General features: G+C 36.2%; 1 protein-coding gene across 12 annotated transcripts in view; it reads right to left on the bottom strand.

Annotated features, from left to right (window-relative positions):
- Nucleotides 1–5,420: 5,420 nt before the first annotated feature.
- The window catches only part of LOC118277108 (uncharacterized), a 103,944-nt gene continuing 94,298 nt past the window's right edge, over nt 5,421–15,066 (bottom strand). For 5 of the 12 annotated variants that reach the window (XM_050696247.1, XM_050696250.1, XM_050696251.1 and 2 more), the window contains exons 8-14: nt 13,789–13,952; nt 12,957–13,155; nt 9,810–10,001; nt 9,179–9,340; nt 8,523–8,593; nt 7,616–7,789; nt 5,421–7,205 (exon numbers count right to left, since the gene is read on the bottom strand). In XM_050696247.1, the coding sequence (XP_050552204.1) occupies nt 7,010–7,205; nt 7,616–7,789; nt 8,523–8,593; nt 9,179–9,340; nt 9,810–10,001; nt 12,957–13,155; nt 13,789–13,952 (1,158 nt within the window). In that variant the 3' untranslated portion in view covers nt 5,421–7,009. The remainder of the gene's footprint in view (nt 7,206–7,615; nt 7,790–8,522; nt 8,594–9,178; nt 9,341–9,809; nt 10,002–12,956; nt 13,156–13,788; nt 13,953–15,066) is intronic. The other 7 variants (XM_050696254.1, XM_050696257.1, XM_050696256.1 and 4 more) reach the window with 3 other exon arrangements.

The raw sequence follows: 15,066 nt of genomic DNA, 5'->3' as shown, positions 1-15,066 counted from the left end.
CGAATCGTTAATATTATGAAATTTTACAAGACATTGGCAGAATTTTGAAACTAGCATAGTATCTAGTAAGATGCGTTTTCATTTTGGAAAAATACTTAAGAAAATGTCACGGAATAATTGGAAATGTTATAATGGAGTTGATTTCAACTATAAGTAAATATAATAGTGCCTACAACACAGAGATACGTACATTAAATTGCTTGTAAGTAAAACTTCAATCATGAGCGTTTTTAATCAGTGACAAAATATAAGTTAAAATATTTTCTGTAGTAAGTTACTGCGGTCTGCCGGGCTACTGGGGCTCCGATTTGAAAAGCAGAAGTAAGGACGGGGTGGTTTTTAGTCAGTAAGAGTCTGACACTCTCTCTCGTCTCGCCCAAGGCGGGAGAAGTAATTGCATGATGAATTTGGGTAAACGAGCAAATGGATCACCTAATGGTAAGCGATCAGCTCACTTATGGACACACAAAACACCAGAAGACTCACATGTGCTTTTAAAGAAGTAATACAATTCTATTACTTCTTAATCTTCTTAGTCTAAATAATAGAAGAAGGAAATAGTCAAGAAGTGGAAGAAAAAGACCTAATCTTGAAGGTCAAGACGTCAGTAAAACGCTCACGATTGAGAATCAATTCTCAATGACAACAACAGATATATGCCTACTTTAAACATATAGATAAAACGTCTTCATAAAATAAGTAAAAAGTTTAACATCTGCACTAGTTTCGATGAAAATGATATGACTCTTTCTGCCGCACTGAGAGACATTTAATGATTACTTAAACTATTCCTTAGTAACGATTTTGTTCCGAAAATAATTGCTAAGGACTGGGTTAAGTAACCATTAAATGACTCTGAATACGGCGGTTTATAATCTAAAGTTACATACATGACATATAGGGCAAGTGACCCAGTTGTGGCCATCGACCCCTTTGTGGCCATTTGGGCCTTCAAATATTTATAATTAAGGCATGGACAAATAAATTACTCTGTGATGTATAGTATTTAAAATATTGAATATTGTAGACATTGATACCGTTGGCAGCTTTGATGTGTCAAACTTCACTTCGATGCAACAAGTCATTCTTTTTAGTTGAGGGTGAAATTGTTAAGATCTTAACAAAAAGGCTAAGGCGAGCGGGTGAGGATTTGGTTTTTATTTTTAAAATCTTTGCTTATTGTTTGGATGTTTATGTTAATACTACATGAAGAATATATTGTCTAAGTGGAACTAAAGTTATTTTGTCGCCATATGTTTCTGAAGTGCGGTTATTAGAAGGTGGCCACTAATGGAGACAAAATTATGAATTTCTCTATCTTTGGCCACATGGCTGGCCAAATCTTTTGTACATAGACGCCCCACTTCTAGTCATTTATCGTAATTTATTTATTATTTTTCCTTGGCTTTACATATCAACAAATACATATTTTTCATTTTCAGAGATGCAATAAATTGCCTTCACACAAAGGGGAGGTCAGTTTACTTTGCAGCTTTTACCAACGTCATATAAATGTTGATCTCTTTATTTGTAAGTTAAATTCAAGTGAAGTAATAATATTTCATATTTTCCAAACTAAATGAAAACCATTGTTTCTAAAATGTCAAATTTAATTAATAAATGTTGATTACTTTTATTGTATTTTTGATGGCCAGAACTGGCACACGTCCGTGGCCAGAAATGGCACAAATCTGGCCAAAAATGGCACAAACACCCTTTTTTTTTCTTTTTTATACAGTTATTTTTCTATTAGACGTTCTTTAAAAAAAGGGTTTTCTTAGGCAAGGTTAATACATGTTAAATAACTTTTTACAAGAAATATGTTCATGATAGCAAAAACTATTAGTTAAGAAAGCCTCAAAGTCGACAAAATTCTTAAAGTGGCCACAACCGGGTCACTTACGATATCTAATATCCAAGCTTCACTTTATACCTATAAACGTATTCAACAATAAAAATAAATCAATTGATTCTTTTTAAATCAATGTATTATTAATACAATGTTCGACATATTTAATTAATTGTTCATTATTGTGTTAAATCCCAAGCAAACTTAGCACCATGAAAAATTGCTATCGTTTAACTTTTTTTTTAATTTCTCTTCCGCTTTTGACAATGGTGCTAATTGACAAAGAGTTAGTCTGCTTAAGATTTGTTTAAAGCATTAACTTCTGAAAGTAAACTGTTGAAGGCAAATCCTCCGCTAAGCGTCAGTCACTAATGTCCGACGTGGCGGTTAACGTGTTAAATAAACTTTCAAGCACCTCATAGGCAGCCCTATTTTTTTTGACTTCGTCGTTTTCAATGGACATTTGGGCACGCGCGTCTCATGGCGCCTAAGGTGACGGTGAGCCTACGATTTAATTGTGCAGGTCATCACAGGTACCTATGTAGAGCAAAAGCAAACAGATGAACGGTACAATTTTAAATTAATCGTATCAAGAACAGATAAAACTGTACAGGTTAAAATGAACATTTAAATCGTAAAGTGTGTAGGCTGTATGGACCTACTATTTAACTGTGCAGTTTTAATGTAAGGTGTGTAAAATCTAATAGGACTTGCCTAGTTTGCCTTTTGGATAATGCGGCTCATAATTTAATAACAAAATATAATAAATGGAATAGCTATTGTCAACAGTTTTCACACATAACCTATGTACTTAAGACTTACTATTATTTTCGTTCTACGCGGTAAACTACTGATTAATTTTAAAATCACACAACTCTAGCAATCTACGCCACAAGAATAGAATAGCAAAATATAGATATATTTCTCTAATTGTAATAAAAATATTATTTAAATGGCGCGAAATTTCCACAGATTCTAAATTCTAATTGACAGATTTAAGCGCTGTCTACAATTTTGTTTTAATACTTATAATTTTAAAGGAGGATGCAAATCCTGGTCCCACCTTCCAATAGCTATGTGTGTTGACATCATTGGATAGGTAACTTTGAGCTGAATAAAAGTTACTATGGCGCCAAGTTCCAATAAAGCATAAATGTAATTATAACGTAAAAATAGCATTACTTGGGTAATGATAAAACTACCATATTTAATAAAGAATAACTCTGAACGGACTAAGATTTGGAACTTGGCACCATAGTAACTTTTATTCAGCTCAAAATTACCTATCCAATGATGTAACACACATAGCTATTGGAAGTGGGACCAGATTTCACGTTTACGTTTTTTTACATTGAATTCCAGATTAAGAATTATGGACAATCCTTAAGCTTAACTTACCAAGTAGTAGGTTCTAGATAAAATTCGATACTTAAGTATATTAAACCTACGCAGAAAATATATTCAAACTACAATTTCAATAGTTTGGCAGAAAACAACTTCACTATTTATTCTTTTATCTACACTTATTTAATAGAAACTATTTTTATCTACATTTTGGCGAATTATTCTAGAAAAATATAGCGTTTACAATTTATTTACAGGGGGAAATAAGATTGCAGTTATCTGAATTTGTATTACCAATATAATGGGTACTTTTGAATGCTAACATATTATAAAACATCGCTTTCTTTGTCCCTATGTCCCTTTGTATGCTTAAATCTTTAAAACTACGCAACGGATTTTAATGCGGTTTTTTTAATAGATAGAGTGATTCAAGAGAAAGGTTTATATGTATAATACATGCATAATATATCACCATTGCACCCATGCGAAGCTGGGGCGGGTCGCTAGTTACGTATATGTTAAATAAAGAATATTTTAATAAATATACAAACCTATAGTAAGTCTTCTTCAAATTGAAGAACTTTTCCGAGCATAGCCTCTACTGTCCACTACTAAAGTAATTAAGAAGATATTCAAAAAGCATTCTTATTGACTAATAAACTGGGCATATATTCCATTGATGGGGGTTTTATACAAAACTAGCAAACCTGGCGAACTCCGTTTCGCCACCATGTCTTTTTTCCTAAATTTTTTTTTGCTATAAACCTCACGGAACCCGAGACCTTTCCAACAAATGCAAAACCATGGAAATCGGTTCGTGCGATCTGGAGTTATAGCGTCAGGAAGGAAAACCCGACTTATTTTTATATAATAGATAAACATCATTATGTTTATTTTTAACAAATTTTCTGATATGAAAGCAAAATGCAAAGATGTTTTGAGATGTTCGTTAGAAATAACACATTTTGAACTTTAAGCATTGCTAGATAAAGCTTTAAATCTATTATTTTGTCATTTGGCAGATAATGGGTTGAATTGAAGTGAATTAAACTGAAAGATTTAAATTATCTAGAGCAGTAGACATCACAGGAGTCTTATAAAATGCTATACAAACAAATAAAAAAAAAATGCGATAAAATAAAACAGAAGAACTGAATATTTAGTTCAACGACTTGTTAAGATAAGCGTTTACAAGCACGCATCGTACGCATCGCACGCAACGGATTTTAGTTTGTCTTGTATAGAAACTTATACAACTGCGTCCACTGATCCGCATCGTACGGACCGCATCATCGGCAATGCCTACACGCGATGCGTACTGATGACGTCATACGGAATGCGTACGATGCGGGTCTATGGACGCTTTCCTGTTTCGGAGACGCCTATGTCCAGCAGCGAACGAACACGAGCTGATAATAATGGGGATGAACACTACAATAGCTAAGTTTTCAATGAAACACAGGCCATGCCGCCATCTACCAAACATCACAAATGAAACAGTGGCTTCAAAGTATCTCACGACTTTTTTTTAAACTTCGTAACTCTCTCTCTATCACGGTTCTCTCAATCTCTGTCTGTCTCTCTCTCTCTCTCATTTTTCTTACTAACTTTCATTTCCCTTATATATACAGCTGATAAAGCATTTTATAATCTCACTTTTATGAAAAGCAAATCAAAAGCTACATGTCTGATTCATTCACTATGTACATATTTGTTACATGTTTTGGCACAAACAACATTCATTTGTACATGTATTTTAAGCAGAAGTGTAATGTGCAAAATGTATTTAATCAAAACAATAGTCTAAGATTCGGCTGCAGATTTGTGTAGTTATTGACTACATGCTAAAATCTACATTATTACTCATATTTATAATTAGGAGAATAAAAATCTACCAGGTAAAAAAATTTGGCCGCTAGTATTTTTGATTACGTGAGAAACAAATAATTCATCAAGTTTTAAAACAAAATTCCGTTCACTTTACGGCAATTTGTCATGTATAACAACTTTGAAAAATCGTAATTGCCGTTGCGCACCTCTCCGCAGCCAGGTATAAACAGGTGCGGTAACTACACAAATCTGCAGCTGGATAATGTACTACAATAAGAAAAAATAATGATAAAGCAACAATAATATCCTACATCTGCTGACGTGGTCTCTAAGCCCCCAAATAAACAAACTAAAACAAAAAAAAAGGAAACCAACCAAAAAATAAAACAAAAAAGGGTAAGGTAATGTATAATATTTATTTATTTATCTTGTATGTATAAGGATTTCTGTATAAATCAAAAACCGCTGAATTAATATCACAACTGGCAGCGGTTAGGAACGAGCCCCGCCATAGCCTCTTCAATACTTCCTAGTCTTTCTACAAACAAATTTTACTTCACTTTCATTACAATTTAAATAAAAAGATATATTTTGTGAATAGTTCTCTGAAATTATGTTTGTGTACGTATTTAGAGATTAAATAAAAAAACGAGCAAGATATAATGAAAAAAAATTGGTGAATTTGTTTAATACATTTCAAATACTATCTTTTTGTAATAAAGCTGAAAATATATTAACTGATGGGTTAGTACGAGTTTGTTTTACGTCTAACGAGATTGAAAGTAAAAGCCTCTGGCGCTCTGATTGATTAATTCATTCGTGCTGGCCAATCAGAGCGCCGAACGAGCTCTCGTTTCGATCTCGTTTAACGTAAAGTAAACTCGTACTAAGGGTTAAGCTTCCAGTCCTGTAGAAACGTAACATTCTAATATTTCTTGTGATAGATAAAATTAGTCACATTCAGTCTTTTTTAATGTATTTAGTACAGAAAGGTTAGGCGCAGGTGAAAAAAACTCATTTGTCCCCTTCTTAAAATACCGCCAGTATTAAATACGTACACAATCATAATCATAAAAAAATATATCACTGATAAATAAAACTAATATTTGCGAACAACTATTCACAAAATACACCGCCATTTCAATAGTACGTATATCATCTTAACAAAAAAATAATAATAACAGAAAATGGAAATGACTTTTAAAAGAAACTATGATAGCACGACTCCATGAGATCTTAATAAATAAATATACAAGTAATCAAACAAAAAGACTACTTACGAAATCAAAAAAGTTTTTACAGTACGTGCCAAACTCTATGGCCTACCAACTGACGTTTGACAAAAAAATAATAAACGTCAAATTACGCGCCAAAACCATAGCAGCCATTTTGTTAAAAAGAAATTAAGTGTCGTGCTTCAAATTATAAATATTTTAATTATTACATTCAAACTATGTCTTCTCGTCTCATTTTCCATACATTTAATTTAGAATTTACAATAAAAAAGCATTTGGCATAAAGAGAATAACAATAAAATGTTTACGTGAAATTTTTAGGTATCTTAATTACATACAATAATGAAATAATTAAGGCAATACTAACGCGTGGAATAAGCTCTTACTCCGAAAAAATAAAGGAGAAGAATTAAAAAATATTTTAATATACTTTATACAAACAAGTATTTAGTCGATTAGTCCGTATACTCGCGAGTTAGTCGATTAATCGACTACGTTTAAGAAACCACACTTCTATGGTAATTTTTCACATGTTTTTCATCCAAAGTCTTATTAAAGTTCAAATTTACATAAAATTTGTGTCAATTTAACAGTTTTTTTGCCTGGAAAATACTTGGGAATAGTTCTTAAGTCTCGAAGAAATACATATCGAGTTCATTACCACTGTATCACATCACTTCACTGCGTTTGTACTGACATATCACCGTTTTTCAAACAGTTATTGGCCGTTATTTAATGAGTTTATTTAAAGTTATTTGTTCACTTCGCCCTTAAGCGCCCGTTCGAGGACGACTTTGGATGCTATCTCCACAGTGACCGTGTTGCTGATGGTGGATAGTTGTCCCTGGTCGTTCTGACCCGTGATCTCCGTCAAAGGCTCGGTCAAGATGCGCAGGGATGAGACTTTGGCGCGCTGGTACGCGCTCACTGTGTTCATGCCGAGGAATCTGGAAGGAGTTATTGTATGATGAACTAAATGAAGATTATGTTTAATTAGACAGTTGAAGGGGAAAATAATTATATTGAAAATTATATTGGAGAGGTATTACATACATAGAAATAAACAGAGTTAAAAATAAATGGATGTCTAAAGTTCGTTCAAAGTCAAAGTCAAAATTATTTATTTCTAATAGATTAAGAAGGCACTTTTGAAAGTCAAAGCAAATATAATAATATCAACAATTTCTACTGCACGTATTTGACCGTTCCAAAGTGTAGATGATTCCTAGGAAGAAGAACGAGCAAGAAACTTCATTTAAATCAAAAAGCTAAATTGAAAAGCTGGATACTAACTCACTTGTAATTTATTCTCAACATCATTATTTTATACTCAATTATACTATCAAAATTCTATTACCTGATGGCGACGTAGCAGACGAGCAGCGCGGCGCCGGCGGCGAGCACGCGCGCGACGGGCGAGGCGGCCAGCTGCACGCAGACCCAGGCGGCCGCGCCCGCCGCGCACATGCACGCCACCGCCAGCGCCGTGCGCGCCCAGTGCGCCACCGTGAACCCGCGCTCCCATACCACTCTGCAAACATAAAACAATTATTTGGTGATGACTGCACGGTTAGTGCGGTGGCTGGGCAACCGGCTGCCGTAACGTGTAGCGGGTCCGATTCCCGCACGGAGCAACTCTTTGTGTGATCCACAAATTGTTGTTTCGGGTCTGGGTGTCATGTGCATGTGAACTTGTATGTTTGTAAACGCACCCACGACACAGGAGAAAATCCTAGTGTGGGGCAACGTTTTTTTTAATAAAAAAAAAAATATATATTAGTTTATAGTACTAAAAAAGGATTCGTTATTTTGCAATAACGTTCAACATTTCTTATAAAATATGTTTGCAAGGGTCCTTGAATGCCTCTTGACTGCTTCATTGGTCGAGAGGTCATAAGTGCAACTGCCGGTCAAGGGGTCTCGGGTTCAATTCCCGGGTCGGACAAGTATTACTGGGCTTTTTTCGGCTTTTCAGCAATTTCTCAGTAGTAGCACGAAGTCTGGAAGTGTGCCCAGTATATGGCAATAGGCTTACTCGTTATTACATGGGACTTACAACACAAATGTTGAAATTAAATGCTGTAATGTGCAGGTGCACCTTTGCCTACTCCTTAGGGAATAAAAGGTGTGACGTTGCATAAATTAAATATCATTAATGACGTTAATGACGTTGCATAAGTAATAGCGTAACGATTATAATTTAAGATCACGAACTTAAAACTTAAGGCAGCATTGGTTTTGCTTAGTAACTCTTGTATACAAACCTGTTCGTCTCCTGCACGATGTAGGGCGTGTTGCACACCTTGCACTTCAGGCCGTCAGGGCTGGCCGCGCTCTGTAAACATAAATACCACCTTTAGTACAATGATTAATGGGAAAACATAAAACCAATACCCTTAGTACGAGTTTGCTTTACGTTGATCGAAAACAAAACAAGAGCGCTCTGATTGGCCAGCGCGAATGAACCAACCAATCAGAACGCCGAACGCGCTCTCGTTTCGTTTACCCCCCCTTTCCAATCTTCCCAATCCCCGATTTCCCAACAACCCCTAAACTCCAAACTTCCAAAAGGCCGGCAACGCACTTGTAACGCCTCTGGTGTTTCGGATCTCCATGGACGGCGGCGGTTGGTTACCATCAGGTGATCCGTATGCTCGTGTTTCATAAAAAAAATGGGGAGTGGTAAATTCTTCTAGAATTTTATCTTGTACCATGATTGCGTTTTAAAGTATAGAAATCATTCAGATGCAGAACAATTTGTGAATCACACAAGAATTGTAACAACACCGTCGCTTAGCAACGTAACCACGCGACTCTTCCTATATGACATACTTACTTATGATTAGTATGACTACTATAGTATTCATATCATAAATTTTATGTCATAAAGAGTAAAAGCTACATTACAACATGCACTCACCTCAACCAGCCACCGGCTGAGACAGTCGTGGTGCACGGCGGAGACGTCGCCGGTGCAGCGGCACGGCCGGATGAGCGGCTCGGAGCGCGAGCTGTCGTAGCAGATCCAGCAGTCGCGCGCCGACCCCACGCTGCCCACCAGCGAGTCTGTCTCCACATTCTGCTGTAAACCGATTGTGTGTTTGTAAATATTACATTGATTCTTATAAAAACAAAAAAAAACGGTGACCCTGCAGTCAGGACTCCAAGTCAAATAATTTGTTTGGCGAGCGAATTTCTTCCTAAGTAATATTAAAATTAACAATATAGGAAACAATCAGGTTTATATTTTTTTATAGCTACATGACAAATACATTTTAGTTTTATTCATAATAGAATTCAGTCATCTGAAATAGGCCAGGAAACTGTGTGAACTGTTGACTAAAACTGTCCACATACCGAAGAGCAAATCACCTATAAAATAACATCTTAACGATATAAGTTTTTAAACTGACATGGTCACTAGTAATATCATTAGAACTTAAAACTAATAAACATGGTAAATATCCCGTTTTAATGACATAGCATCTTAAGGTCCTAAGTGAAAACAAATTCGCAAATGCGCGACACGACACACCAACAACTACACTTACCCGTTTAGCACCGAGTCTATCAGGCAAGTCCAGTACAGTATCACCTGGATCTTCAGCACTGTTCTTAATAGCTAACTGTGGTTTCAACACACTCAGTATAGTCCTGGCTACAATACACCGGCATAACGAGACCACCCTCACGACCAACTGAGCCCTCTCCGTCCAAGACAAACGGTGACTTTCCACCAAATTCTGGGAAAAAACCAACAGGTTTTGAAGGAACCTAGGTACTGGTGATGTGCAAACTCCATTCCCAAACATTGATGAAGCAATATATAGCTAAGGACATGTTTTCGACAAAAAAAAAATGTGAATTTTTCAACACTCTGTACACATTATAAAGAATGACGGGATTTTTTCAACAAATTTTTACATTTCGACCACGATCGGATCATGGCCAAAAAGTCCATTAAAATATGAAGAAAAAATTACGTCAATCTTCAAATATAATAGTGTTTAAAAACAAAATATCAATGCGACAACGTTTGAAATAGAGATGTGCAATCTCTTAGACAAAAATATGTACATAATATATGGAGACAGTATATAGGTATATAATTCTGTCTTACATTGGAATATCACACAAAAGCATAGCATATAAAGCTTGAAGACCATTCGACCATAATGAATCAATGGATAATAATATAAAAATATAATTATAATAATAAATAGGACAACGGATTTCGTTTCTCACGAATTTTCCGACATACGGACATACAAACGAGTGATAAAAGGGCTATGTGCCAAAATAACTATTATAATAAAAAAATATAATAATCCAGTGCCATAAAGTGATACAATATTTGAACAAACCTGAAACTTATATAAATTGTAATAGTTTAATTTGAACAACTTATTATTTATACGAGTATATTTATCCTAATTACTTACTACTACCTACTTACAAACTTACTTATAAATGAACTAGCTTTCCGCCCGCGGCTTCGCCCACGTGTAATTCGGTTATATATAGCGTTTTTTAATGATCTCATACAAAGTCTTTTTTTTTAAGGATGGGAAATCATCAAATGACCTCTCCCGCTCTGGGTGGAACGGAAGGGAGTGTCAGATTTTTACTGACTAAAACCCACCTCGTTCCTTCAGTTGCCCTTTGCGTTCCGGGGCCACGGTATCTCGTTAGAACTTTCCCGCAGCCCCGGCTCAGTTTATCCCGTTTCCCCCCTTGGGGGTTGACATTTCAAAAATCCCTTCTTAGTGCTCACTCATGTTACTAAAGGAACCTCTGTTCAAAATCGCATTTTCCCCTAAATCACGATTGGAGGGTAGTTTGAAAAAACTTATACTTAATGTCAAACATATTTACTTGCCTATGTACGTGTTCATGGCAAGTTTCAAGTTTATAAACCCAAGGAATAAGATTTTTCATAGAAACGTTTTTACCCCTTTTCCCCCCCTTGGGGGTTGAATTTCCAAAAATCCTTTCTTAGTGCTCCCCTACATATCCCAAGGAACCTACATTCCAAATTTCAGCTGTCTACGACCAGTAGTTTCGACTGTGCGTTGTCTGTCAGTCAGTCACTCAGTAACGGAAGAGTTTTATATATATAGATGTCACCGTATAACTATTGTATGAGAGTTTTTTAATTAGACCCTAGGTTGAGTAACACAGTTTCGCCGAACTCGGGAATCGAACCCAAAACGTTAGCTCTCACACTTACCACTATAAGAAACACTAGGACTAAACACTAAACAATCTCATAAATTAGCTTTATAAGGTGTGAGATACCTATATCAGCTAAATCAATAAAAACTGTATTCGAGTAACTTGCTCGATCATTTTCAAGCCAAGTGTAAGCTCTTGGCGTGGTTTGAAACTAATCGAGCAATCTCACTCAACGTTAGTAAGCTGCAATATTTTAAACTAACTTTAAAAAGTGATCAAGTAAAAAGTATTGAAGTAATATAACAATAGTTGATTGTCCCTCATATTATATCTTAGCACCTAAAGGTGAACGACCGACATTTCGCGCCTTCATAAAGTTATCAAGTAATTACAGTAATTAGTTCTGTGTTATCATCACTTTCTCTTTGTTCTCTGTTATAATACAATAACTTTACATAAAGCACTCCTAATTATCGCCTGTTATGTAGGTATAATCTAAACTAACTAGATTATACTACAAGATTATACTTAATATGAAAATTTTTGAATCACTCTATCTATTTAAAAAAACCGCATCAAAATCCGTTGCGTAGTTTTAAAGATTTAAGCATACAGAGGGATATAGGAACAGAGAGAGCGACTTTGTTTTATATTATGTAGTGATTTAAGAACGTGTATGTATAAGAAGACCATGACAGTGAATCCATGAAAAATCTAATTCAATTGTTTCCTTTTGTAACAAATATCGATTTGTGGCCTACATTCGTTTATTTAATAAACAGCTTGTGGCTTTCAAGAAGTATTGAATGTTGTATAACATTGTACTATTACATTATTACGACTCTTTGTGTATTTCAGTTATTTTTAGGTCTGATCTTCGTATAAGGTCGAGAAATAATTGGATTTGAAACAGTATTTTATTTAGTTTATGTTACATAAGCCTTCTTAGGGCCCAGTGCGAGGTTTTTTTACATTAACGCGATCAAAACGTTACTGCGTTTTATTCTGTGATTGATTGCCTAATCGGAGCTAGCCAATCAGAGAGCCGATTTGCCGAACCACTACTAGTACAGTACTAGACCCTCTGAACTAAATTCCATAATCTCTCGCCAAAATCATATCTAAACTACGAATGACGACATAAGTACTACGCAATAAATTCCTATGGCCGCCGGCGCCATTTTCCTTATCCATGACGTCACAAAGATAATGGCGTATCAGAGGTGAAAGCTTCAACTAAGGCTCTTAACGATATAATGATAACCTATATAAATATTGCATTTTACAATTTTGTATTTCAAGAACTAAGTTTTTCGTGAAAATAATTAAATAAGTCCCCCTATACGTACCTACTTAAAAATGGCGACATAAAATTTGAAGACCACCAATCCTATCACACAACCAATAAAATTGAACTTCTTTAAAACCTTACTTAACTTTATAAACACGCAAAAAACCATCTAGCAAAATCACGTTCAAACAAAAATGACACCTATGACCTATGAAAACAAATGCCACATTACCTTGGCGTCATGATGTTGGGCGAGTAGGTCGGCTAGGCGCGCGTCGTCGAGTTGGCGAGCCAATAGGCGACGCGGGTTGAGCAACCACAGGCGCTCCGGAGCCATGGAGTTCCACAGTACACACGGGAACCATAGCGCTACACCGATCTCCGCTAGACGGAACACCAGGTCATGCCAGTTACGGGATACCACTGGTACTCTGCAAATATAATAAAAAGAATGAGTATAAAAAAACGTAGGTTGAGACTTTTCCCAATAGGCATGTTTCCTACTAGTCAAATTCAATACTTTTTTTCGAAACGTCAAAAACGATATTTTCTATGATTTTTGTATGAAATAGTCTATTTTGAAGTTAGAAGTTTCTGACGTCAAATAGCAGACTTATTTCTAAAAATTTAGCTAGATAAAATCGAAGATTAGGTAGTTCATTAAATTTATGAATGAGAGTGTGACATGTGATTAAGAAAAAGGTCTCATTTATTGACAAATTATACAATTTGCTAATAAGTGTGGGACAGCCATGCTTGAGCACGAATGGACCGGTTCAACCAGAGTGATACCACGGCCTCACAGAAAACCGACGTGAAACACCGTTTGCGTAGTGTTTCGTTGTGTGAGTGAGGTTACCGAAGGTTCAATTACCCCCTTCCCAATCTTCCCAATCCCCGATTCCCCAACAACCCTTAAACTCGTAACCCCCAAAAGGCATTTAACGCACTTGTAACGCCTCTGATATTTCGGATGTCCATGGGCGGCGGCGATTGCTTACCATCAGGTGACCGTCTACTCATTTACCGGCTTATACCATAACAAAAAGTGAACTGCTACTCACTTGGTTTTCCAGAACTCGCTGAGTGTCTCGGAAGCTAGGAAGCCAGCGATGAGGATGAGCATCAGGGCCTGGCTGATGAGGCCGAAGCGGGACTGATGCAGCTGCGACACGTCCACGGAGCGAGGGTCTACCGAGCCGTCCGCGGCCAGGTCTGTCTGTATGCCCTGGGGGAAAGAATAGAATGATAAATAAATCAACGAGTAACTGTCTTGTAGGGCAAAAGACATTTGTAAGATATAGAAAAAAGTGAAATTCTAAAAATTTTGTAGGGTTTTTTGCTCGTTTTTTAAGATTTAGATATCATAACGCTTTGAGAGTGCCTTAGAGTAGACAAATCTTGTACCATCAATTCATATTTATATTCTCACAGATAAGGTCTTCATTGCTGAACATGTATATGATCTCCTCTACATGAAAGGTTGTATCATTATATCCACGCTTCGCAGCCGGCTTGTAAAGACATCGCACACCGCTCCAACCCAGCGATAAACTTTGAACATTAAATCTTAGGACGTATGATATATATTTTGTAACGTCAATACAAGAATGCTGTAAGCGAGCCGTCCATGCGCTGGCAGCGTGCTTACAGCCTTTTTATGTTGTTTTCAAAGTGAAGCAGGAACCGTGCCGTGTCCATTCCGGTTATAAAGGTTATCATATCAGAGAGCAGTATTACCCGACCTGTCAAATATGTAGTCCCTTAGCCCTTACAATAACTGCAGGAAAAATAAGGGTGGTGAACATACTATGTATTCAATTCTGCTGTCATCCAGAAGAAATGATACGCGTAGTTGTAACGCGAGCGCAATGCAAACAGTATTGTAACCATTCAATCAATGTTTTATAAATATAATACGTACATCCATTGTTTGATATTTAAAAGAAAGTCTAACACGGATGTCAAGTTGAGGTGTCCGTCCGTATGAATTCTTTAGACATTGATAATTTTCACAATCACGCGTAGTATGACGATCTCAAAACTATCGTGTAGGGAGAATAAGGTTGTGGACACATTCCAGGATATTATTAATGTAAATATTATTCATATCAAGGTCTGTTATTGTTTGAAGGAGGACAACTAACATCAGACTGTTATTAATCACTTAGACGTAATAAGCATAGCTGTTGGTGTTACAGATTGCCATACAAGCCAATTTTTCCCTAACCCTATTCTTCCAGTAGATGTCGCAAGAGCCGATTAAGGCACTATACAAGAAACATTTAACAGAGACCGGACAGCACCTATGAACCTTTAGCTATGTTTACACTCGTGGAAAT

This window comes from Spodoptera frugiperda, chromosome 10 (assembly GCF_023101765.2).
Source record: "Spodoptera frugiperda isolate SF20-4 chromosome 10, AGI-APGP_CSIRO_Sfru_2.0, whole genome shotgun sequence".
In the NCBI taxonomy this organism is placed as follows: Eukaryota; Metazoa; Arthropoda; class Insecta; order Lepidoptera; family Noctuidae; genus Spodoptera; species Spodoptera frugiperda.
This window is presented reverse-complemented; position numbering and strand designations above follow the sequence as displayed.